Raw genomic sequence first — 27,255 nt, forward strand, 5'->3', positions numbered from 1 at the left:
GTGCCTTGCCACAATTCTGTCTCTGAGCTCCTTGGGCAGTTCCTTTGAGCTCATGCTTCTCATCTGGTCTGACAAGCACTGTGAGCTGTGAGGTCTTATATAGACAGGTGTGTGCCTTTCCAAATCAAGTCCTATTAGTTTAATTAAACACAGATGGGCTCCAATGAAGGCGTAGAACCATCTCAAGGAGGATCACAAGGAATGGACAGCATGGAACTTAAATATGAGTGTCTGAGCAAAGGGTCTGAATAGTTATGAACATGTGATATCAGTTTTTCTTTTTTAATAAATTTGCAAAAATTTCTACATTTCTGGTTTTTTTTCAGTCAAGATGGGGTGCAGAGTTTACTGTAATGAGAAAAAAATGAACTTTTTAGAATTTACCAAATGGCTGCAATGAAACAAAGAGTGAAAAATGTAAAGGAGTCTGAATACTTTCCGTACCCACTGTATGTGATATTTTTTGCCAGACATGGGTGTCTTATAGTTTTGGTTAAAATATTAGACCAATGGTGTGTAAAGGGCAAGGTTAACTTTGCCAGAGAGTATTAATGAGAAATATTGTTTGTTCTTTTGTTCTATAATGTAACCTTGTTATGTTGTAAAATATTCAATAAAACAAGTTAAAACAAAACATATGCCCATTATCACTGGCCAACACACATTTTGCTGCCTCAAATGTTAGACTTGTTTCTGGATTTTTGACCTGCTGAGTCCTAAAATGGCACCAATTTTCCCCTATCAGCTCTAGTTTTGGAGATACACAGCATATGCCACATACACTATTTACTCTGTTTTTCGGGATCTGGGGCTGGGTGAGGGCTTATTTTTTGCGTGCCGGGCTGATGTATTTATTGATAACATTTTGGGGTAGATCCGATGTTTTGATTGCCCGTTATTTCATTTTATTGCAATTTTGTGGCGACCAAAAAACTTAATTCTGGCGTTTAGAATTTTTTTTCTTGTTATGCCATTTACCGATCAGATTAATTCTTTTTTTATATTGATAGATCAGGCAATTCTGAACGCAGCGATACCAAATATGTCTATGTAGGTTTTTTTTTAATTATTTTATTTTGAATAGGTCGAAAGGGTGGGGATTAAAACTTTTATATTTTTTAAATTTTTTTTATATTTTTAAAAACTTTTTTTGTTCACTTTTTGCATGCTTCTATAGTCTCCATAGGAGACTAGAAACAGCAACTGTCCGTTTGCCTCTGCTACATACAGGAGATCAGCAGTTCCCCTGTATGCAGCAGAAATGGTCCTGTGCTATGAGCGGCGACCACTAGGTGGCGCTCATAGCGACCAGCTCATGACAACCGCAGGCGTCTGCTGCAGACCCTGGGTTGTCATGCCCACCCATCGGTGACCCACGATCACGTGACGGGATCGCCGATGGGCGGGGCTTAGGACGCGCTTCCCGGAAGCGCGCGTTAAATACCACTGTCGGAGATTGACAGCGGCATTTAACATGTTAACAGCCGCGGGTGGATCGCGATTCCACCCGCGGCTGTTGCGGGCACATGTCAGCTGTAATAATCAGCTGACATGTGCTCGGTTCAGTGCGGGCTCAGCGCCAGAGCCCTCACCGAACAGGGGGATTACAGCCTGTGCGTACTAATATGTCACAGGCTGTAAAGGGGTTAAATTAAAATCTTATAAACATGAAGGAAACATATTAAAACTTAAGAGAAAAGTGTACAAATAAAACACAGAGCAGCCCTTCTCATTCTCCAACCTTGGGCAAATGAGGAAAGAAAGAAAATTAAAAGAAAAATAAAATTGAAAGTAGACCCCTATGATAACTCTCAGACAGGCGAGTAGTTGCAGTTAAGCTTTACATTTGTATGCCAGTATAGATTATAGAAGAGGAATTTTGTCGCAGCTGTGAAACAAAGATACACAATAAATGTGGGCAATTAAAATACCGTATTTTTCGGACTATAAGACGCACTTTTTTCCTCCAAAATTTTGGAGGAAAATGGGGGGTGCGTCTTATAGTCCGAATGTTGGGGGGGTGTGTATATATATGTAGGGTGTGGGGGCAGCAGTAGCGGTGGAGGAGCGGGGCACAGGAGGCAGCAGCCGCCCCACTGCAGCCTACACTGTCCCCACTGCTAAAGAAAATGAATATTCACGCCATGGGCGTGGGGAGCACTGAATATTCATGCTCCTTAATAGCAGCACACAGTGTAGCCGCGCTGCGGCTCCTGCTGCTGCCGGAATCGCCTGTGCCCACTGTTAAAGGGCATGAATATTCAACCTCTCTCCACGCCCATGGGCGTGGGGAGGGGTGAATATTCATGCCCTTTAATAAGCGGGCACACGCGATAGCCCGGCAGCAGGAGCCGCAGCGCGGCTACACTGTGTGCCGACTATTAAGCAGCATGTCTCCCGGCGTGGGGAGCAGTGACTTCCGGCAGCTGATCTCTCTCCTTGTGAGCTGCGCATGGCAGTGACGCCATGCACGGCTCACATGTATAGTGCGGGCAGACAAGATGAAGCACTGGAGGAGAGAGAAGAAAGGTGAGTAGGAGTGTTTATTTTATTTTTTTTTATGTGCAGCCTGATGGGGATTAGGGGGACCATGCATACCAGGATAAGGATGAGGGGGCCATACATGCCAGGGTAAGGATGAGGGGGCCATACATACCAGGGTAACGCTGAGGGGGCCATACATACCAGGATAAAGATGAGGGGGCCACACATACCAGGATAACTCTGAGGGGGGCATACATAACAGGATAAAGATGAAGGGATAAGGATGAGGGTTGCCATGCATACCAGGACAGGGATGAGGGTTGCCATGCATACCAGGACAGGGATGAGGGTTGCCATGCATACCAGGACAGGGATGAGGGGTGCCATGCATACCAGGACAGACATTAGGGGTGCCATGCATACCAGGACAGAGATTAGGGGTGCCATGCATACCAGGATAGGGATGAGGGGTGTTATGCATACCAGGATGGAGGGGTTCCATGCATACCAAGATGGAGGGATGCCAGGCATACCAGGATGGGGATGGGGACCACGTATAAAAGGAAGGGGGGGGGCAAATATACCAGGATAGGGGATATTGTCAGAATTGGGGGATATTACCCCTATACCAGTGTCAGCAGAAGACCCTCTCCCCCTTAAAAGTGAATCATGAACACATTTTTTGCTTAAATTTTTATTTTCCTCCTCTAAAACCTAGGTGCGTCTTATGGTCCGGTGCATCTTATAGTCCGAAAAATACGGTACATAGATTTCCCATTTATATAAGAAAGCTAATTCTGACCTCCCGATTCTGTACAGAAGATCTCTTAAAGAACGGACTAAAATTTTATAAATCCAACCACATCTAAGAAACTAGAGCTAATGAGGGCTGTCCAATGCAATTTTCTGAATCAGCACCACAAATAACCGCAGGAACAGGTCTAAAACCCAAGACACCAAGGAGTTTCTTTTTATTTGTTGGGCTGTGTTATCAGATGGAAAAATCAGCCATTTCTCTCCCTCAGAAACAATTATGGATTTTTTTCTTTATCAGCAATCTCTTCCAGAGCAAATTTAATGAACTATAAAAGAATATTTAATATTTTAATTCACATCTCACCTTCTTAGTTTCTTCGTCGCTGAGTTCTTGCACTCCACATTGGAGCAGGGCACTGTCCAGGTGATGAATCTCAAAAATGTGTGACCTGAGCCGACGCTGAAGGAAAAACGCTGGAAGGTGCGGGGTCAGGAACATGAGACGACTTAAAGCTCTCTGTGCAGACAAAGGACTGTATTAGAGAACGGCACAGGACACTACTTCTCAGGACTCTACCAAAGCCCCCATAACAATGCAGGTTTTGTGGCTCCCTTAGGAAACCCGGCAGACACGCTATACTGAGACTGAAACAGAAAGCCGCAGAATAGCAGAGAGAGACAAGGGAGAGAACCCAAGAAATATAGGAGATTATTACAGCCCTAATCAGTCTATGAGCCCCACTGTACCCGTTTTTGCCGGCATAATAAAAGAATGGTGACAACGGAAGAAACAGAAGGATAGAAGGAAATTTTGCTAACGCTTGAGAATTTCTAATATGCATGCCATAAAGAAAAAAAAAAAGATGTTTCAAAAAAAAAAAAATTAAAGCAGTAAAGTACATGTTTCTTTTTTGAGGAAGATTCCAAAGAAAACCTCTCCAAACTATGCAGCAGCCAATCAAAAGGCCGCAAAAAAAAGCTTCAGGAAAACACACTCATTCAAAACCTGTCCAAAATTTGCTGGAAACTGAGCACAAACTTCAAGCGCTTTAGGATGTTTTTGAGTAGGTTTTGTAGAGATTCTGCTCCGAAAACTCCTAGAAAAACTTAAGTGTGCACATACCCTTATGCTCCCTTGACGCAATTCTTGGAAGTTTCATTTGTGTAGTAAAAGACAACACTGTTTCATAGCTTTTTTTCGTGGATTTCTTTTTAAATGTACAGATACATTTTCAGTGGCTTTTTTAAGTATAAAAATTGGGAAATTGCATAAAAAAACCTCAACTAATGAAGAGGCTCAGGCTTCACTAAGCACGACTAGGCACACACAGCTCCTGATGGGCCGCTGCAGGGTGAATGTGGATCTACACATGGACCATTCGCGTAAATGGGTGTAAATCTAATGCAATGCACAAAGAAGGGGGTCGTCTTATTACAGCCCCATTGCTGGTGACCTCTGTGTGACAGAACTATGGCCACAGGAGGACTATTTTATCTCCTATGAATCTAGTGTTAGTCAACAACTCCAGAATAAAACATAACATTTTATATAACATTCATTTGGCTGAGCGATAAATGTGTTTGCGTGGGAAACAAATGTTCTGCAGATTATAGAAAGTCCACTGCCAGGACCTTCTGTGAGCAGAGCGGCCGTGGGAAGTGGCCAGCAAATGATGTGGGCAACCCTGCAGGAGAAATTAACCATTACATAGCCATCAATGAAATAATAAAAAAGCCCAGACGATGCCAGTCCTCCAGATAGACAAGTCTCTGTAGTAGTCTTCTCTCTGGTTATTAAAGAGGTTGTCCAAGACTATTTAATTTTTTTTTTTTTTAACTATGGGCCTAAAAATTAACAGGCAGGTAATTGCTAATAAAGGCAACTAGCTGCCTGCTTTACCCGATGCTGGCTCAGAGTGGTCACTGACTGCTCCTACCGGTGATTTAACAGGTTCATGTCAACAGAGCAGCTCTCTCTCTTCCAGGCAGCTCATCTTCCGGGCTGCTCTGTCGAAGTCATGCTGATTGACAGCCGGCTCTTCTCCACCGCCTAACTCCAGGGAGTTGGCTGTCAATCAGCATGACATCAGCAGTCACGCTCCGTCAACAGAGCGGAGCAGAAGAGAAGGAACTGCTCTGTTGACGTGATGTCAGCAGAAGCTGCTGAATCTCCGGTAGATGCGGTCTATGATTGCCTTATGCCGGCAGAGATCGGTGCCGGGCACAACAGTCAGGTAGAGTATGTTGGCGCTATATAAAAATAAAGATTATTATTATTAACTACCTGCCTGTTAGTTCTTAGGCCCATAGTAAAAAAATAAAATAGTCCATAATAAGCCCTTTAAATTTAAGTCACCCTTCTTGAGAAAACCTTTTCATATACATTATGTAATGTGTAATAATGTGGGGTTTAGAAGAGGTAAAAAAAAAAAGGTTGTGCACTATTGTTCTTACCATTTGCTGAATATGAAGACTTTTGAGGCAGAAAGGCGGACCTGAGAAAGCTGCTCTGACCTCCTGAATATCTGTTGCCTTTGGGTGAATTCCTTGCTGTACCTAAAATAAAAAAAATAGAATTAGACTTACCGGTAATTTGGTTTCTAATAACCCTCCACGACAGCACCAAAGGAGGATGCCACTCCACCCTAATAGGGACAGGAAACACAAAGAGGTCAAATAGCCCCTCCCTCATCCTCCTTCCAGTGTTTTTATAAAGGACCACACAAGTATGGATGCTTCAAATTATATTTATTCTTATTCAAATTAAATGATTTTTTTTTTTTGGCTAACCAAGCCTGGGAGGGAATTACCAGTGCTGTCGTAGAGGGTTATTAGAAACCAAATTACCGGTAAGTCTAATTCTATTTTCTCCAATAACCCTCCACGACAGCACCAAAGGAGGAGTACTAAAGACTCATGTTTAGGGAGGGACAATGGCCTGAAGCACTTTCCGCCCAAATGCCAAGTCTTTAATGGACATTAAATTAAAGTTTGTAATGTTTGGTGAAGGTATGGACCAAGGGCCATGTAGCTGCTCTACATATCTGCTCAAGTGAAGAGTTAGCCTTCTCTGCCCAGGAGACGGACATGGCTCTAGTAGAGTGTGCTTTCAGCTTCTCTGGCGGAGAGAGATCTTGGATCTGATATTATTCTACAATTGCTTTCTTGATCCAAGTAGCGATGGTAGCTTTTGAGACTTTCTTTTCTGTGTTCTGACCAGATGGCTGAATAAAGAGGTTCTGATCCTTCCTCCAGGCCTCTGTTTTTTGGAGGTAGTGAAGAACGACCCGCCTTACATCCAAAGAATGGAATTATTCTTCTTTTATTTTTTGGGTTCTGACAGAAGGAGGGCAGGATTATCTCCTGTGATCTATGAAAGTCTGAGACCACCTTTGGTAAGAAAGATGGGTCCAGTTGTAGAATAATCCTATCATCCAGAATTCTCAAATTCACTGAGAAGGCCTGGATTTCTCCCACTCTCCTGGCCATGGTAATTGCTACTAGAAAAGTTGTTTTCCAGACCAATTTATCCAGCTCTATTGAGGCCAAAAGGTCCAAATGGTGGTAGTGTCAGACCTTTAAGGACGATATTAAGATCCCAGGAGGGAACGTGGTTGATTATTCTGGGACGCAGACGAGTAGCTGCTGTCATGAACCTTTTTACCCATCGATGTTCAGGTAGGCTTTGGTCGAAATAGGCACTTAGCGCTGCGAAATATAACTTGAGGGTGCTGGGTCTAAGGCCTTTTTCCAGCCCCTCTTGGAGGAAATCCAAGATCTGGGTCATGTCAGGATGCTGAAGATCTGGCATATTTGGTTTATACCATGTTAGGAAGGTCCATATCTTGCTGTATATGGAGTTTGTTATTTGATTCCTACTTCTTTGTAGGGTATGAATTACTCGGTCTGAGAGTCCTTTGGCTTTCAGGATTGTGAACTCAGAAGCCAGGCCGCTAGATGGAGGTTCTCTGGATCTGGATGGAGTATTGGACCCTGATGGAGAAGGTTTTTGATTGCTTGCAGAATGAGGGGTCATTCTATGCTTAGACTGTTTAGTGCACAGAACCAGCTCCTTTTGGGCCAAAGTGGGGCTATCAAGATTATCTTGACCTCCTCGGTCCTTACTTTCTGTAAGGTCTTGGGTAGCAATGGAATTGGGGGAAAAGCGTAAGCTAGATGGAAACGCCACGGGTGAGCGAATGCATCTATCCCCAGGCATAAGTCGTCTGGATGTAGATAGAAGTATTTTCTGCCTTGGGTGTTTTGGCGTCTTGCAAAGAGGTCCACCTCCGGATGACCGCATTGTCTGGTCAGCATGTGGAAAATGTCTGAGTTCAGTTCCCATTCCCCCAGCTCAGAAAATCGGCCTGGATGTTGTCTGAGCCTTTTATGTGCAGACCTGATAAGGAACGAAGATGTCTTTCTGCCCAGAAGAATATTCTTGCTGAGATACTTTTTAGATTCTCATACCTTGTACTCCCTTGATGGGGCAGGTGAGCTACAGTAGTCATGTTGTCTGAATAGACTTTTACATGTTTGCCCGAAATGATTGGAGCCGATATTTTGAGTGCCTCCTCCGCTGCCTTTAATTCGCAGAAGTTGGAGGATTGTCTGCTGGTCTCTTCTGTCCAGACACCTTGGAAGGGGGTTTGGGCGACGACGGCTCCCCATCATGTCTTGCTGGCGTCTACCGTGACTGTTATCAGAGGGAACGGAGACCATGGAACCCCTGTTCTTAGGTTTCTTGGGCTGAGCCACCATGACAGGGATGTCTTCACATAATGAGGGATCATGATCTTCCTGTTTAGGGAGTCTGGGGATCCGTCCCACTGTGCGAGAATATAGGTTTGCAATACCCTGGTGTGATCTTGAACCCAGGCTACGGATTGGATGCAGGCTGTCATGGAGCCGAGGGCTGACATGGCAAATCTTAGGGACACCTTGTTCCGGGTCTTCAGATTCGTTATCTTGGATCTCAAAAGTATCTGCTTGTCCCTTGGTAGGAAGGACGTTTGTCTGGCAGAGTCTAATAGAACACCCAGGAACGTTTTTTCTGTGGCACGGACCAGGTCCGATTTTTGATGATTTATCAACCACACTAGGGTGGTCAGGATTTAGATTGTCCTTTACAGATCTTCCTGGAGTGATGCCACCGAGGGACCTACTAGTAAGAAGTCGTCGAGGTAGGGAATGATGCAGATTTTCTCCTTTCTGATAGAAGCCACTACCTCTGACATAATTTTGGTAAAATTCTTGGTGCTGAGGATATTCCGAACGGCAATACGTTGAATTGGAAAGGTAACGTCTGATCCTCTTGAACCACCGCAAATCTTAGAAATATTCGGTATGTTGGATGTATAGGGACGTGGTAGTATGCGTCCTGTAAGTCGATGGTTGCCATCACATATTCTTGTCCTATCAAGGGAACTGCTGATTTGATGGACTCCATTTTTAATCTTAGGTAGATGATGTATGGATTTAAGGGTTTCAGATTTATTATTATTCTGTAAGTGCCGTTTGGTTTTCTTATCATAAACAGGCGTGAATAGTGGCCTGTGTGTCTTTCTGTTTTTGGGACTGGTGAAATAGCCCCCAAGTATAGCAGGTTTCTTAGGCCGGACATCAGGGCGGTTTTTAATCTCGGGGAGGTTAGATGAGTTATTTTTACTTTTCTTGGTGGATATGAGGATAATTCGATCTTCACCCCTTCTTGAATTGCTTTCAAGACCCATTGACTGGAGCAAATCTTTTGCCACTGGGGAAGGTATTTCATGATTCATCCTCCTACTGCTCTGGCGTCACTGCTATTGTTGTCGCTGACCTTTTGAGAAAAAAAAAATTCCTATCTTTCCCCCCTTTGGGGTAGCTCCATCGACTGGACTTCCCTTTTCCCTTGTACTGGGGATTCTGCTCCCGAGGGGGGCGACAGGGGGTCTTCTTGTAGTGTCTGGGTTCTGGTAAGGATTTCTTTTTATCAGCCGCCTTCTCTAGGTCGTCATGGGCCTGGCCAAACATATATTCTCCCCTGAAGGGAATGGAACAGAGTTTTATTTTGGAGGCCACATCACCGTTCCACGATTTCAGCCATAGTGCTCGCCTTGTGGAGTTTGATAGGACTGCTGTGAGACTATTACTCTCACAGATTCCGATGAAGTATCTGCCAGAAAGTCAGTGGCCTTCTGCAGTAAAGGTAGGGAAGCTTGTATCTCTTCTCTGGATGTGCCCATAGCCAGATGCTCTTCAAGTTGGTTGAGCCATCTCGACATGTATTGTGCAACACACGTGGAAACTACGTTAGTGTTCAGAAGGGCTGCTGATGTTTCCCAGGATTTCCTGAGAAGGCTGTCCATCTTGCGGTCCAGAGGATCCTTCAATTGCGACGAATCCCTGAATGGCAATATTGTCTTTTTAGCGACTCTTGCCACCTGAATATCGACCTTAGTAGGGTTGAGCGAGTATGTTCTGTCAGAGTATGCTCGGGCTGAGCTCCGAGTACAGTGCCGGCAAAAAAAAATCTTTACACTTGCGCAGCAAAAAAAAAAACTTTACATATAAAATCCACATCATAATTTCACTTTTTAAAAGTGTACACAATGGGGGAGATAATAAAAAACTGTCTAATATTAAAGCTGGCTTTGTTGCAAATATCAACCAATCAATGCTCAGTTTTCACTTCTTTGGTCAAGCGAAAGCTGCACTCTCATTGGTTGTTATGTGCAGCTCAGCCAGTCTTTTATTATCTCCCTCAGTTTTATATTATCTCCCACAATGGGTCGAAAGAAGCTTAAAATGGAAGAGAAATACCGTGCCTTGACTCTGCTCGAGAAGGGGGATTCAGTGATTGGTGTAGCTAGAGATCTGGGAGTGTCAAGAGAAGCAATTTTCAACTGAAGCGGTTGGCGGCATCATTGCCTCCTGGGAAGGTACCGCAGAGGAAGTCAGGCTCTGGCGCACCTAAGAAGACTTCACCAAGGACTGATAAGCTTCTGGAGCGTGAAGTGATGTCACATCCTTCTATAACTGCCGTTGAAATAAAAAATAAGTACCCTATGCTCCTCCAGAACATCGCAACTAGGACAATTCGTCACCGCCTGCAGAAGGACCTGGGTCTACCAAGTTGCCGTGCCGCAAAGAAGCCCCTGCTCACAGCAGCAATGAAGAAGAAACGGCTTGCCTTTTGTAAGAAATATCAAGATTGGACATCTGAAGAGTGGAAGAAAGTGATGTTTAGTGATGAGAGCACTTTCAGGCTGGTCAGGGGAGGCTCAAAGGTTGTGCGTCGTCCGAGTACAGTGTCACGTTATGACCCAAAATATACAGTTAAGACTGTTAAACACCCTGACAGTGTGATGGTGTGGGGTGCAATCAGTGGAAGCATGGGCAGGGCAGGTTTGTACTTCCTTCCCAAGATTATAACTATGAAAGCAAGCAATTATATTACTGTTTTGGAAGAACACATGCTTAATTTTTGGGTCATACATCAGTGTGATTACTTTATGCATGATGGAGCCCCTGTCCACAAAGCCAAGGCCGTGAGAAAGTTTCTCAGCGACCATAACATTAACATTTTAGAGTGGCCAGGTAATTCCCCTGACCTTAACCCCATAGAAAATGCCTGGAATTTAATGAAAAACAAGGTTCAAGAGACACGACCCAGCAACATCAACAATCTAAAGGAGGTGCTGAAGACACTGTGGGTAAACATGGACTCCACATACTTAGCCAGCTTTGCTGAGTCCATGCCTAAACGACTGCAGATGGTGATAAAATTTAAGGGTGACATGACCAAATACTAATTGTAATAAAATATCCACAATAAAACACTTGAATCCAGTTGAATATTAAGATTTTGTGGTTTCATTGAACTTGTAAAGATTTTTTTTGCCGGCACTGTATTTACAGCTGCTCGGTGATATGGTTGAATCGCTCCCGTGTGCATGATTTGCAACTGTTTGACAGCTTTATTACATGTGAGGAATGTGTAAGAAATAGACATTCCTCACATGTAATAAAACTGTCAAACAGTCGCAAATCATGCACACGGGAGCGATTCAAACACATCACCGAGCAGCTGTAAACACTCTGAGCTCGGCCCGAGCATACTCGGAGAAAGGGTTAATAGAACATACTCGCTCAACACTAGTCCTTCGGTATCTCGGTCCAACATTTTGAGGTTTCTTCATCTACCGGAAACCTGTCTTTCAATTCTGTTGGTGTATTCAGTCATCTTTCAGGATTTTCCCATTTGTCCAGGATTAAGTCCTGAATGTTTTTATGTATTGGGAACACCATCTTTTTCTTTGAACATCTCTTCCTGGACTGATCTAGTGGGCTTCTCTTCCACCTCCATCGTTCTTCTTACTGCTGTGAAGAGGTCTTCCATAAATTCCATTGAGAAATAATATTTCTTATTTTCCAGATCTTCCCCTGCTGGGCTAAGTTCACCTTCCTCTATGAGGTCTTCTGGAAGGGATATTTCATCCTGGGAGTCAGAGTCTCCTTTTTCTTCCAGGGAAATCTTCCTCTTCTTAGCCTTTGGAGGCGAATCAGAAGTGGATCGGGAAAAGGAGGTCAATGAGGATTGAACCTCTACACGGACTATCCCTTTGATTTCGTCTATGAGGGACAGCTGCTCTTCCCTAATAATTTTCTCCATACATTTTTGGCATAAATATTTTTTGTTTGAAGAAGATAGCTTTTTTGCACATATAGCACACTTCCGGCTAGACTTATTTCCTGGTGCAGGATCCTTGTCCCCCTAAAAAAGAGGGAGAAGTGTAATTAATGTATCAATTCTAACCTGCACCTAGGAAAGGACCCCCAGTGCCAGACTTACTGGGACTGGAATCGCGCTGGGCTCCGCAGACATGGAGAAGATAGATTCTTGACCATCCAGTGTATAAAATACAAAACGGATTAGTTCCTACCTTAAAATGTTTTCTGTCGAGGGCTCTTATATAGGCGACTGGACTCAGCGCTCTCCCTCTTTCCCTGGGAAGGGGGGTGGGAAGGCTCCTCCCCCTTGGTCCAATTTCTGAAGCAGGAACACCTGCGTTTTTTTTTACTCTGTGTGTGCTCTAAAAAGTCCAGAAGTAACCTAAAGGACCCTGTTTTGGCGTCCCACGTCACTATCCGGCCGTTTTTAGGTTCCTGCGTTCCAGGGTGGAGCGCAGACAGGAAGTGACGTCATCCAGCGGTCCGTGTCACTTCCGGGATCGCCGGAGGCAGCCTGAGAGGGGGGAGGAGCTGGGCTGGAGAGCTCGAGGAGGCCTCCAGCCCGACACCCACCGGACCTTACCCGCAGGCGCGGACTCGGTGGGGATGGGGGTCCCGAGTCCCGGAGGAGACGGGAGCAGCATAAGGGGAGGAGGAGAATACCGCTCGGTCCCAGCTGCCCGGCTTAAAAGGTATGCTGGCTGTCTGAAGCCGGCACAGAGCAACCTGGATGACCTCTTCATCCCAATAGGGGCAGGAAAAACACTGGAGGGAGGATGAGGGAGGGACTATTTGACTTCTTTGTGTTTCCTGTCCCTATTAGGGTGGGGTGACATCCTCCTTTGGTGCTGTCGTGGGGTGTTATTGGAGAAAAATGCTAGCTAAGGGCCGGTGCCAATAACATGTACAAGAACCAAAAATAACAGTAACGCCACTTTCACAAGGAAGTCTTCTGGTCTGTGTCTTGTATCAGTACCAGGAAGGCAAAACCAGGAGTAGAACATACAGGGAGAACGCTTAGCATACAAAGAATGACACTTTTTTTTTGCATTTTGGACTGGCTCCTGATTTGAGCTTACAATTACTGATACAAAATACACAATTGTAAAGGTGATCTACTTGAACATGAAGGAAACAGCAGAGGAAGCTTCAAGATAACAGAATAGGACTGATCAGAGATGACAGAAGTGAGCAGACAATGTGTAAAGAGACCTGGCGGCTCTATGAGTGAAGGGACAACTAATTCAACCAAAAATCTGCTGGGAGATCAGCTGTGCACAGCATGCTGAACACTACAAGTTACAGGTGCTCCTACCACCTCTGTACACCGACACTAAGGCAGAGGGGAGCTGTCATTCTCCTTCCGCGTGTTCTCCAGCACCACAGGGACAATATTCAATCTGATTAAAAGCTTAAAATGAGCTTCCCAATATGAGCTACTAAGTGATGAACTGTGCGTGCACACGAGAGAGGCCACAAATACCTTGACCTTGTTCATGCGTGACCATTATTCCTTAACCCTTACCTGTGTGACCAAATGGCGGATCTGATCCTGCAGAGTCTGCCCGGGCACAGAGTATAGAGATCCTAACAGACTGTCTAACACGTCCTCATAAACATCTTTCCGCTTGTTATGATAAATCTCCAAGAATTCCTCCTGCTGTTTTGGAGTCCAAAAGTGTCGGATCAGCAGTTGTCTGGGGAAAAAATACCTAGGGGAAGCACAAAAGAGAGAAAAATATGTAATTCAGACGTTAAGTCTTTCCCTTTATCCAAATTTCCAAATACATGATAAGAGGACAACAAGAAAGAAAAAAAAAAAAAGAACAATTACGCAGATAAGTGTCATTCTGCAAAATTTCAGAAAATAGAGGAAAGAAACTTTCATGAAGAAATTTGTCAGAGAAAACAGGTGTCTTTCACTTCCTTGTCCCATTCATGTTGGGCTAAAAAGAGAAAGAATCTAGCAGAGAGGAAAGTTTCCCCTGCAGCAGGTAGCCCCCCAGGGACAGAACAACCCATATTTCCCTTGTGATAGTAATCAAGAAATGCAAGTCACTTTTTAACTTTTGTCCCTTTAAACTAGCCTGCCATAAGCAGTTCTTCTATACAGCTGCATTGAAACATTTGCACGTTATACTTACATTAACACAAAGACCAGATAGTTGGCAAATGGTGGAATAGAAATGATCATCACCGGCGTGGCTTTAATAATATCTCTTCTAAACTACGAGAGACAGACAAAGGTTATTTGGAGAAAACATACAAAAGCTATTTCCAAAAAGCTGGGATTAAAGAAAATTGTCATTTTTCTCTTCAGTTGTACATAAAATATGAGTAGATATGACATTACGTCAGACGTCAGTTACACAGGGGCAGTGTACCTTATATGACCGCCATTCTCCGCAGTGCAAATACTCAGTATTTTTCCCAGCTCATTGGCCAAACAGCTATACCTATCTATGGCTGTCAGCGAATTGTGTGCTTCACTTACAGCTATTCCTAGTAACCCTGCTTCCCGTACACACATAGGGGCCGATCCATCAAGGCTCAGTGGTTAGCATCGCAGCTTTGGCATGCTGGGGTCCTGGGTTCAAATCCCACCAAGGACAACACCTGCAAGGAGTTTGTATGTTCTCCCCGTGTTAGTGTGGGTTTCCTACGGGTTTTCCGGTTTCCTCCCACACTCCAAAGACAAACTGATAGGGAATCTAGATTGTGAGCCCCAGTGGGGACAGTGCCGATCATGTCTGTAAAGTGCTGTGGAATATGATTAAGAATAATAATAACATGAAAACTGGTGTAACACATGCTTTTGATACGCTAATCTTGAAGGAGTACAAGATGCTGAATTCATTAAGTGGCCACGCCGAGCCAGAAATGCTACTCCCATCAGTGACTGAAATAGCATTTCTGGAGTACAAAACCTCTGCATTTTTTATGAATTTGATGGGCAGTCCAGGCTCCAATCTAGCATAAAAACACCAAAAGGAGCAATATAGTGTTCTTAATGAGGACAGTGGCGAAAGCAGCTGACAGACACTTATCTCTTGTGAAAACAAAGAATGAGCATGCTGAAATACAACACGACCGATTTTTCTATGTACATCTCATACCGTAAAGTCAAGCTTACCAATCCTACCCGTTTTTGCTGGACTGGCCAACTGTCTTATATATAAGAGGACCTCCCAGCTCTTCCCCGAAATCGTTTCTGGTGGAAGGATTGGGAGGCCAGTAGTTTGGCCGTCTTGCACTTTTGTGTATCATCATGTTTCAACTTGGACATATACACAGAAAGAAAAGAGGAGTCATTGCCATACACAGTGGTGTGACAGTGTTTGCCCCTTCCTGATATCTTATTCTTTTGCATGTCTGTCACACTTAAATGTTTCAGATCACAAAACAAATGTAAATATTAGACAAAGATAACACAAGTAAGCACAAAATGCAGTTTTAAATGAAGGTCTTTATTAAGGGAAAAAGAAATCCAAACCTACAGTGCCCTGTGCGAAAAAGTGATTGTCCCCCTCCTTCCTTAAAACATAAATTAACTGTGATTTATCACATCTTTGGGAAGCGGAGTTCAATTTCCCTAGTCACACACAGGCCTGATTACTGCCACACTTGTTCTCAATCACGAAATCACTTAAATAGGACCTGCCTGACAAAGTGAAATAGATCAAAAGATCCTCCAAAGCTAGACATCATGCTGCAAACCAAAGAAATTCAGGAATAAAATGAGAAACGAAGTAATTGAGATCTCTCAGTATGGAAAAGGTTATAAATCCATTTCTAAAGCTTTGAGACTCCAGCAAATTACAGTGAGAGCCATTATCCACAAATGGCAAAAACATGGAACAGTGGTGTACCTTCCCACGAGTGACTAGCCGACCAAAATTACCCCAAGAGCGCAGTGACGACTCATGCAAGAGGTCACAAAAGACCCCACAACAACATCCAAAGAACTGCAGGCCTCACTTGCCTCGGTTAAGGTCAGTGTTCATGATTCCACCATAAGAAAGACTGGGCAAAATGCCATGCATGGCAGCAGAGTTCCAAGACAAAAAACACCGCTGATCAAAAAAAAAAAGTTTCTTCTCAGTTTTGCCAAAAAACATCTTGATGATCGCCAAGACTTTTCGGAGAATACTCTGTGGACTGATGTGGACAAAGGTTGAACTTTTTGGAAGGTGTATGTCCCATTACATCTGGCGTAGCAGTAACATAGCATTTCAGAAAAGGAACAGCATTCCAACAGTAAAATATGGTGGTGGTAGTGTAATGGTCTGGGGCTGTTTTGCTGCTTCAGAACCTATAAGACTTGCTGTGGTAAATGGAACCATGAATTCTGCTGTCTACCAAAAAATCCTGAAGGAGAATGTAGGGCCATCTGTTCGTGACCTCAAGCAGAAGCGCATTTGGGTTATGCAGCAGGAAAATGATCCAAAACACACCAGAAAGTCCACCTCTGAATGGCTTAAATAAACAACAAAATTAAGACTTTGGAGTGGCCTAGTCAAAGTCCTGACCTTAATCCGATTGAGATGCTGTGGCATGACCTTAAAAAGGCGGTTCATGCTCAGAAACCCTCCAATGTGGCTGAATTACAACAATTTTGCAAAGTTGAGTGGGCCAAAATTCCTCCAGAGCATTGTAGGAGATTCACTGCCAGTTATAGCAAACTCTTGATTGCAGTTGTTGTTGTTAAGGGTGGCCCAACCAGTTATTAGGTTTAGGGGCGCAAACACTTTTTCACACAGGGCCCTGTAGGTTTGGATTTCTTTATATCTTAATAATAAAGACCTTCATTAACAAAACTGCATTTTGTGGCTACTTGTGTTATCTTTGTCTAATATTTAAATGTGTTTTGTAATGTGAAACATTTAAGTGTGACAAACATGCAAAAGAATAAGAAATCAGGAAGGGGCAAACACTTTGTCACACCACTGTACCTGGAGGAACAAACACCATTTGTAACCTGGATAGTGGAATATTTTCTTGTGTTAAAGAGTAACCGTCATTGTAATTTTTTGCTCATAAATCAATAGTACACTGAATACTTACGGTCTTCACTAAATACAGATTTTGTTATGATCTGCAACATGTAATAAGGAAAGATAGGGGAAAGCTGTCCCTACAGTAAGACTAAGCTGAATCCCTACGATGTAGCGGGCTGCCTGTTCCTAGTGAACAGACCTGCCTTAGTCCTCGGCTAGTCTGAACGAAGGCCTATAGAATTAAGGGAGGGGTCCCTAAAAGAACTAAGGACTGGGAAAAAAATGGGACACCTCCTAAACAGAGAAGTTGTTGCAGAACACAAAAAGACAAACTGACAAAAATGTACTAGAGGTCCCAGAGGACCAAGCGAACTTGACAGAGAAAGGCACCGAAGCACCAGGCTAGAGAAACAGTCAAACACTGAAGTCCAGCAAAGCCAGAAGGGCGGAGCTGGAATATAAAGGCAGATGGTCACGTGACCGCAAAACACAAGATGGAAAAAACAAACAGGAGGGTTCTAACAGTACCCCCTCTTTTATGAGGATCCTCCGGATCCTCCAGGCCCAGGCCTATCCGGAAACCTCCTGTGGAAAGCTTTAACAAGCCTAGGAGCAGAGACATCATCTGTCCTTACCCAGGAGTTGTCTTCGGGACCGAAACCCTTCCAGGAGACAAGATATTGTAATCTCCCCCTGTGCCATCTAGAATTCAAGATACGAGAAATTTCATATTCGCCGTCTTCCACAACAGGAGAAACTGTGACAGTGGCATCCCTATCTGACACATCAGCCCTTTTTCAACAAGGAAACATGAAACACAGGATTAATCTTCCAGGAAGTAGGGACATCCAACCTAACCGCAGACGGGTTAACAACCTGAAGCACTTTAAATGGACCCACAAACTCAGGACCCAGTTTTTTTAGAGGGAATCCTCAACCACAGGTTCTTCGAGGACAACCAAACCATGTCACCCACAGTAAACAAAATCTCCTTACGTTTCCTGTTAAAATACTTCTTGGACTTCTTGTTAGCCTCTTGAAGGTTGCAATGTACATTAGTGCAAACTCTCTCCAAATCACCGGAAAAATTCTCCTCCTCCGGCACCGCCGACCCCAATTTGGAAAACGAACAAAAAAGACGGATGTTTCCCAGTACAACAAAAAAAAAGGAGAACACCCAGCAGAGGAGGATCTATGATTGTTAAGAGCAAATTCTACGAGAGGCAGAAACTCAGACAACACCTCTTGATTGTCCGCCACAAACAACGCAAAAACTGTTTAACATCCTGGTTCTCTCTTTCAGTCTGTCCATTAGACTCAGGATGATAACCAGACGAAAATGACAAATGGACTCCCAACCTGTCACAAAATGCACGCCAAAAAGCGAGCCACAAACTGAGGTCCTCTATCAGAAACAATATCCGTGGGAACGCCATGGAGCTTGACAATCTCCTTAACAAACGCCTTAGCGAGTGTCTTGGCGCAGGGCAACTTAATGAATGGAACCAAATGACACATCTTACTAAAACGGTCCACGACCACCCAGATGACAGTAAAACCCTCGGACACAGGAAGATCAGTAATAAAATCCATTGTGAGATGCGTCCAAGTGCACTAGGAACCTCCAGAGGGCAAAGCAACCCCGCAGCAGGAGTATGTGAAGACTTTGACATAGTACACACAGTACTGATGCACCCACTTGATGACTTCCTTCTGCCATCCAGGCCACCAAAAACTGCGACTGATAAGTCTCTTAGTCTCCAAAATTCCTAGATGACCTGCCAACCGAGACTCATGACACTCCACAAACAAATCTCTCCTAAAGGCTCTAGGCACGAACAACCTCCCATGGGGAGTGTTAGATGGGGCATCATCTTGAGCTTTCAGAATCCCATTCTCCAAAATGGAGTCTAATGCCGCCACCACAACTCCTTTCTGTAAAATGCTCTCCTCCTCCTCGGTACCGACCGTAGGAGAGAAGCTGCGAGATAAAGAATCGGCTTTAACATTCTTAGTACCAGGGATATAGGTAACAGAGAAACGAAACCGAGAAAAAAAAAGTGCCCACCTAGCTTGACGGGCATTCAAGTGCTAGGCAGCATCCAGATAGATCAAATTCTTATGATCAGTGAAAACCTGAATAGGAAATCTAGCGCCTTCCAAAAACTGACGCCAATGTTCAAACGCAAGTTTAATAGCCAGCAACTCCCGATTTCCAACATCATAATTCAGTTCGGTTTCCAAAAAGAAGGCACAAGGATGTATTCCACCCTTGTTCTCCTGAGACAAAACTGCTCCGACCCCCACCGATGAAGCATCGACCTCGACCAAAAAAGGCTTGGTCTCATCAGGCTGCATAAGGATAGGGGCAGAACTGAACCTCTCTTTGAGATACTCAAACGCTTCAATGGCCTCAGTAGTCCACTGGGCCATATTCGCACCTTTCCTGGTGAGATCGGTTAGAGGTTTAACAATTACAGAAAAATTCTTAATGAATTTCCTGTAATAATTGGCAAAACCCAAAAATCTCTGTATAGATTTCAAACCAATAGGCCTAGGCCATTCCTGCACAGCCTGAACCTTCACAGGGTCCATCTCAAAGCCCTCGCTGGAGACAATGTAGCCCAAAAAACAAATTTTCTGCACAGCGAACTCACATTTCTCCAGCTTAGCAAAGAGTGAATTATCACTCAATAACTGCAAAACTTCACGTACACTCTGCCAATGGGACTCCAGATCTGGTGAATAAATCAAAATGTCATCCAAATACACAACCACATTCTTACCAATCAAAGGTCTCAGGATGTCACTAATAAGGTTCTGAAAAAATGCAGGTGCATTGGTAAGACCAAAAGGCATCACCAGATTCTCAAAATGACCTACCGGAGTGTTAAAAGCAGTTTTCCATTTATCACCCTACTTCACTTGTAACAAATTGTATGCCCCCAGGAAATCAATTTTGGAGAACCACTTGGCCCCCACTAACTGGTTAAACAAGTCAGGAATTAACGGCAATGGGTAGGAATTTAGTACGGTAATCTTATTAATTTCACGAAAATCCAGACATGGACGTAAACCTCCGTCCTTTTTTTTTAACAAAGAAAAATCCAACTGCCACAGGCGACTTAGAAGGTCTAATGTGACCAGCAGCCAAGCTAGTCTGTATGTACTCCTCCAAGACCTTTCTTTCAGGGATAGTCAGATTAAACAAGTGGCTCTTGGGAAGAGTAGCTCCTGGAACAAACTCAATGGCGCAATCATAATCCCTATGAGGTGGTAAAACTTGCGACTCCTCCGACGAAAAAAACCTCCAAAAATCTTGAATAGGTACCGGTAATTCCCCTTTTTCCACAGCCACAATGCGACCATTACAACATTTATCATAGCACTTTGGACTCCAAGACTTAATCACATTAGTAGACCAGTCCAATAAAGGATTGTGCAGTTTTAACCAAAGCAAACCTAGAACAACTGGAGAGGGTAAATTATCTAATACAGCCAAGTCCAAAATTTCTTGGTGAACTCCATTGATAGTGAGGGGAAATGCAGCAACCTTGTGAGTAATACATTTCAAGGGAGTGTTATCAATTGCAATCGCAGAAATAGGTGATGACAAAGGTTTGGATTTCAATTTAAGGTTTTCCAAAAACCCTTTATCAATCACATTAAGTGTTGAACCACAATCCACAAATACCTGAAATTCAATCAAATCTCCCTGCAGAGTAGTACACCCAGAAAGGAACACTCCTGCAGAGCGTAAACAAGCTATACGGGCGTAACTGACCTTTTTTTTTTCTTTACTTAAACGACGCTCACAATATTTAATCCAATGGTCAGCTTTACCACATATAAAGACACAATCCCTCAGCGAACCTCCGGTCTCTTTCCTGAGAGCGGAGTGACATCGCCCCAACCTCCATCGGTTCTCCGCCGTCAGAGCAGATTTTCTGGGGACTAGGAACTGACATTGCAGGAGTCTTTACCTCATTGAGCCTGCACCTCAGTCTCCTGTCTATACGAACAGCTAATTGCATGGCATCCTGCAGAGTCTCAGGTGCAGGGAATGCAATTAGCAAATCCTTAACCCTTTCACTCAGACCAGCAAGAAATAAACATCTCAGAACAGGATCATTCCACTTAACTTCTGAAGCCCATCTCCTGAAGTGTGTGCAATAATTTTCAACATCATCTGACCCCTGATTCAAACGTCTAAGTTCTAAATCAGCAGATGAGATTCGATCAGGATTGTCATATAATAGCCCCATAGCAGAAAAAAATTCTTCTACAGACCTTAAACACGGATCATTAGGCTGGAGAGAAAAAGCCCACCCCTGTGGTTCATTGCGCAAGAGTGACATAATAAAACCAATGCGCTGTGATTCATTCCCAGAGGACCTTGGTCTCAAACGAAAATATTACAAACAAGCATTTTTAAAAAGGAAAAAAAATCTTGCCGTTTACCATAAAAAACATCAGGCAGTCCTACCTTGGGTTCGACAAAATGCGCTCCAGAACAGCTACTCACGTGTTGCTGAAGCTCGGCCACCTCCAGAGACAATCCTTGCAGGCGTTGAGCCAAATCCTGGACGGAAACCATACTGATCCCTGAATTTATTTCCTTTTAGTTTTTTGGGCTGGACTTACTGTTATGATCTGCAACATGTACTAAGGAAAGATAGGGGAAAGCTGTCCCTACAGTAAGACTAAGCTGAATCCCTACGATGTAGCGGGCTGCCTGTTCCTAGTGAACAGACTCGCCTTAGTCCTCGGCTAGTCTGAACGAAGGCCTATAGAATTAAGGGAGGGGTCCCTAAAAGAACTAAGGACTGGGACAAAAATGGGACACCTCCTAAACAGAAGTTGTTGCAGAACACAAAAAGACAAACTGACAAATGTACTAGAGGTCCCAGAGGACCAAGCGAACTTGACAGAGAAAGGCACCGAAGCACCAGGCTAGAGAAACAGTCAAACACTGAAGTCCAGCACAGCCAGAAGGGCGGAGCTGGAATATATAGGCAGATGGTCACGTGACCGCAAAACACAAGATGGAAAAAACAAACAGGAGGGTTCTAACAGATTTTGCCTGTGAATTGAGAATATTGTAAATAAAAGATCAGCCCAGGAGGAGAGAGAAGCAGATTTCTCTGTTAAGATATGTTACACATTTTCTTATTTTCGTGTGTACTATTGATTTTTTGAATAAAAAATAAAATTATGGCTCTTTTAAATGCATGTAATCATTTTTGCAATTGGGTTTCATTAAAAATTTTGCACAATTTGCCTTTTATAGCCTCTGTGTTGCACTGTATTACTGGCTGCAGAATGAGTTAGCTGAAATTCTGGCAGTAAGCCTGCTATGATGGCCTGGCAGTAACTCTTATCTGTCTTTTTCTGAGCTCCTCTCAGCTGATTTATGATCACATCAATGTAGAAAATGCAGGAAAACAAAGCCTGTAAAAGCCAAACAGGCCAAATTTTTAATGAAACCCAATTGCAAAAATGATTTATAGCACAAAAATCCATGTATCTTAGTAAAAAAGGGTTCTTAAAAAGGTGAATAACCCCTTTAAAGTCTAAGTCTTAAAGGGGTTTTCCCACGAACAAAAGTTAATTTTAATCAATAGATCTTGGAATGATAATTTCCACAATTGGATGTGTTTAAATAAAATGTTCCTGTGCTGAGATAATCTTATAAATGTGCACCTGCTGTGTACTGTGTAATGGCTGTGTCTGACTGTACAGGAACATGGTCTGATCATACCACAGCTCCTGGGCAGGGGAGGAAACAAGAGTATACAGACAGGACAGCACGGGATCACAGCTGATTATTTATTTGAAGTAAAACATGGTTTAAAAACAGGCAGGGAAATGGTTTACTTCAAATAAACAATCAGCTGTGATCCCGTGCTGTCCTGTCTGTATACTCTTGTTTCCTCCCATGCCCAGGATATGTGGTATGATCAGACCATGTTCCTGCACAGTCAGACACAGCCATTACACAGTACACAGCAGGGGCACATTTATAAGATTATCTCAGCACAGGAACATTTTATTTAAACACATCCAATTGTGGAAATTATTATTATTCCAAGATCTATTGAGCTAAAAAATATCAGTATCTGAAGTTTTACATGAGGGGTATTTTATCTAGGAAAGGCATTATAGCCAAATGTTCAGTTCTTGAATCTATGTATGTCCCGATTCATTAGCAGCACAAACCATTCAGCAAAATATTGGCAATAAATGCTTATGTTCAGTATATGAACGCACCTGTCGTAATTTTTCCATCTCCCTGTAAGGCAGCTGGTGATACTGTAGACCCTGACTTCTCATCTTACTTCTTATCCGCCTGACTTCTTTTCCTTCAATCAACAACATTCGCAGTCCTGCAACATGTAGACAGCAATAGATGTATTCTTTTCCAGCAGGAATCACCAGCAAAAGCAGCAATTCAGTGGTACATGTAGATGCCACATACATGCTAGCGTAAAGCATACATAACACAACAAATAAATGACACATTTCAGCTCTGTTCACACCTGTGTTTTGGCATCACCTTTGTCTGCTCTGCTTTTAGGAACAGACAAATGGAATTTATTAGAAAAACAGGTCTATTATCTAAACTGATGCAAAAAGGAAGCAGAAGGACCCCAGTGATTATTATGGGGGCCGACTGGGTTCTGTTATATTAGAATTAAAGCAAAAGTTCTCCATTCTGCACCTTTTTCTTCTGCTCTAAAAACAGACACAACGGAAAATAGAAAGACCCCACAATAATTAATGTGGTCCCTTCTGCTTCCTTTGTATCAGTTATGTATCACATCTGTTTTTTTACATTAATTCTATTTGTTCCGGGTTTTTTTAAGGAATAAACAGACTGTCACATTGCACACGAGAACTTCGCCTGACGCCTCATTCAGACGTCCACGTTGCGCGTGTTTTTCATACACCATGTGTCCGTGAAAAACCACAGAGTCGTGCCTTTTTTTTTGGCAGCACAGATGAAAAAAAGACAATAAAAGTCTATGGATCAGTAAAAACCATGTACCACATACAAGTGCCATCCTAGTGCTGTCCGAAGAATAGGAGAAGCTGTCTTTATTTGGCCATCCATGAAAAACACTGATGACACAGTGATGGTAAAAACGGACCAAACACTGATGGTAAAAACGGACCAAACACTGATGGTAAAAACAGACACACTGATTATTAAATTCATCTCATATGGATATAGTCCTACCATCTTACGTGAAGGTGGGTGTGCTGACCTTCCCCCCTGAGAGATGATGTGGGCCGGAATTAAGGATCAGACATTAAATATTAACACCAATTCTTATGCTCTTAGGAGAGAGAAGTTGATGCCAGCGTGTGCCAACAGCTTATTCCCATCTGCCCACTGAGCAGCCAGAACAAACACAAATGTGCATATTGGGGTCAGGATGAATAGCAGTTGCCAATCAGCTATTCAGCTATTGATCACTCAGAACCAGATAAAGACCAAACACATATTGTCCACCCATCACTTACCTTTCATAAAAGTGGAGTACAAAATATAAAAGTTAGGAAACTTTCTTTCCAGAAAGTGCTCATATTTTGCATTCAGATGTTTGGCTTTGGAGGTGATCAGAGAGAGTGCGCCTTGTGGCTTCTGGTTAGTTGACAAGTGGCACGGCTGGTACCTGGGAAGATAAGAGCACAGAGCTGTGATTAATGGGCACATGGAGAAAGACAGCTGTTACTTCTGCCGGCTAATGAGACGCGAGGTGAAACCTGCACTGCACAACCTATACGGATGCACTGGACAACTGTATTATTATCTCAATGAGATGGGCAGCACGGTGGCTCAGTGGTTAGTACTGCAGCCTTGCAGCGCTGGGGTCCTGGGTTCAAATCCCACCAAGGACAACACCTGCAAGGAGTTTGTATGTTCTCCCCGTGTTTGCGTGGGTTTCCTCCGGGTTCTCCAGTTTCCTCTCACACTCCAAAGACATACTGATAGGGAATGTAGATTGTGAGCCCCAATGGGGACAGTGATAATAATGTCTGTAAATTATCTGAATGCTAGAGAGCTGCGGAACATGCTGGCGCTATATAAATAAAAAAAAAATTTAAAAATGACAGCCAACAAAATGTCAAACTGAGTAAAACAATCCTCATTCTGAATTGTGCAAGAGAAGACCTTATTGTGGGCGATGGTACCAAATTCTATTTGCTACAATAAGGGCGCAGTCAGACGGCCATATAAATCGGACCGAGGTCGGAACACAGTACGCGGACTGGCAGGCGGCTCTCCGGCCCAAGCGTGACAGCTTCATGTATTTCTATGCTGCTGTCACACTCAGGTCGGGAGAGCCGCCTGCCAGTCCAAGCACTGCAGTCCAATCTATACAGAATAAGAATACGTTATATAAAACGTCTGGGAACCTCGTCCCAATAATGATCAGATCAATGTATGTGAATTTCAGTTGACAGGTATCATCCGTCATCCCCATACACATACAGGCTCGGTTCAGCTGAGTGTGCATGTGTTGTCAATGGGGAGAGGGCAGTAAGCAGCTGCCACACACCTCTGCCTGTGGGTTATCTCCCATGAATTCATAAGATCAGGCTCCCTCCTCCTCCATGTCACGGACCATCACCTCACAAACATTAGATGAACAAAAACGAAAATCCGTCAACATTTTTGGCTCTTGTTATTATGACGTTCATAAAGTGGCAAAAAATGACCTGGCAAAAGGATTCTCCAGGTCATTACCATTACTGCGATACTAAACTCGTTTACTTTTAGTTTTTAATATACTTGGTTAAAAAAATGTGACATTTGTTAAAAAATATATATATATATTGATTTATGTCACTTTTTTTGATTTTTATAACTTTTTAAAAAACTTGTTGGCAATAGAGCTGCATGACTGCTTGTTTTGGGGTTATTTTTGCATGCCAAGCTGTAGTTTTTAACGGTAACGTTTTGGGATATCTATAATATTTTGATCGCTTTTTATTGCATTTTTTAGGGGGCCTAGAGCAACCAAAAAATTCCAATTCTGTTTGTTTTTTTTTACCAATTTTATACTTTGATAGATGGGACTTTCACAGATTCAGCGACACCAGATATATTATATCTTAGTTTTTTATTTCTAAACTGGAGACAGAGGGGTGGATTCAAACTTTTAATAACTTTAAAACCTATTTTTTATTTAATTTTTTCAGGGCGCTTTAACCTGCGACCAACTGTTCTATACACTGTAGTATTGCCGTATATAAGGAACAGATGCTGCCATATGAAGCCTAAGATGGCAGCTACGAGTGGCCTTCTGCAACGACTTGGCTGCCATGACAGCGCATCAGCACCTCGTGATCACGCTGCAGTAAATGAGTGGGTGTGAGAATACGGAAGGCCGAAACAGCACACATGACCCCATACACCCCCGGCACCATCACATAATAGTACGTCATGAAGGGCAAGGGCTAATAACAGCACATTTGGGGGTGACTTTCCTATTACTGCAGCTGGGTCCTATTCAGATAATTGGTCTGAGCTGTAATACCAGGCATGGCCACTACTAGCTGTGCAGCGCTGTGCCTGGTCACATCTGAGGAAAGCATAAAAAGGCTTCTATTTTACCAGACATTTTCTATGGATTTCCCCGAACTGAGGGACTGCCCCCAGCCATAGACATCAGATGCCAGGTCTCCGGTGCCGGTGGAGATGGCAGCCGGCTCCGGGGCAGTCACTGGCCACTGCACGTGTAATAACAGCCAGAAACGTCAGTCATTAGCCATGGCAGCTCCTGCACACAGTGACTGGCAGCAGCCGTCCTCATACTCACAGCATTACTAGGCATTTCCTCAGGCGCCGGCCCCCTCCATCCAGCAGCAGCCGGCACGTCCCTGTCCTGCACAGCGCCATGTTCTAGGAGGAGAACCCGCATCTGTCATCAGCTAGTTACAAGGTCGATAGCGCAGAGGTCACGTGTACGGAGGTCACATCACGTGATGACTGCTCTGGGCAGCCATGTTTGTTGAGGGCGCAAAACCAATCTACACGAGTGGTAGTTACTCGTCCTACTCAGCTAAAGGACCTTTGATGTCACGGGCATGTGATGTCTCGTGTGTTGCCGCAGGTTGCGCGTCTGGAGGATTTACACGTGTATTTTTCTGTTTGTGTAAATTGTTTTTGATCCGTTACGGCCTCCGTACTCTGCAGCACTGCTGGCGCTGACTTTTCACTCTGCAACCGAGATAAATGCAATGAAAATAACGCATGACACATGTTTCTTAAATATATAAGCGCAATAGTTGG

The 27,255-nt window shown here is 43.5% G+C and overlaps 1 protein-coding gene across 2 annotated transcripts in view; it reads right to left on the reverse strand.

Moving 5' to 3' along the window:
• The window catches only part of LETMD1 (LETM1 domain containing 1), a 44,895-nt gene extending 17,957 nt beyond the window's left edge, over positions 1–26,938 (reverse strand). For both annotated transcript variants that reach the window (XM_073663247.1, XM_073663246.1), the window contains exons 1-7: positions 26,783–26,938; positions 24,480–24,631; positions 23,223–23,338; positions 14,100–14,182; positions 13,481–13,667; positions 5,695–5,796; positions 3,605–3,757 (exon numbers count right to left, since the gene is read on the reverse strand). In XM_073663247.1, the coding sequence (XP_073519348.1) occupies positions 3,605–3,757; positions 5,695–5,796; positions 13,481–13,667; positions 14,100–14,182; positions 23,223–23,338; positions 24,480–24,631; positions 26,783–26,862 (873 nt within the window). In that variant the 5' untranslated portion in view covers positions 26,863–26,938. The remainder of the gene's footprint in view (positions 1–3,604; positions 3,758–5,694; positions 5,797–13,480; positions 13,668–14,099; positions 14,183–23,222; positions 23,339–24,479; positions 24,632–26,782) is intronic.
• Positions 26,939–27,255: the final 317 nt, after the last annotated feature.

The sequence above is a fragment of the Phyllobates terribilis genome, unplaced genomic scaffold (genome assembly GCF_046119375.1).
Source record: "Phyllobates terribilis strain yellow unplaced genomic scaffold, ASM4611937v1 Scaffold_2__4_contigs__length_985480577, whole genome shotgun sequence".
Lineage (NCBI taxonomy): Eukaryota > Metazoa > Chordata > Amphibia > Anura > Dendrobatidae > Phyllobates > Phyllobates terribilis.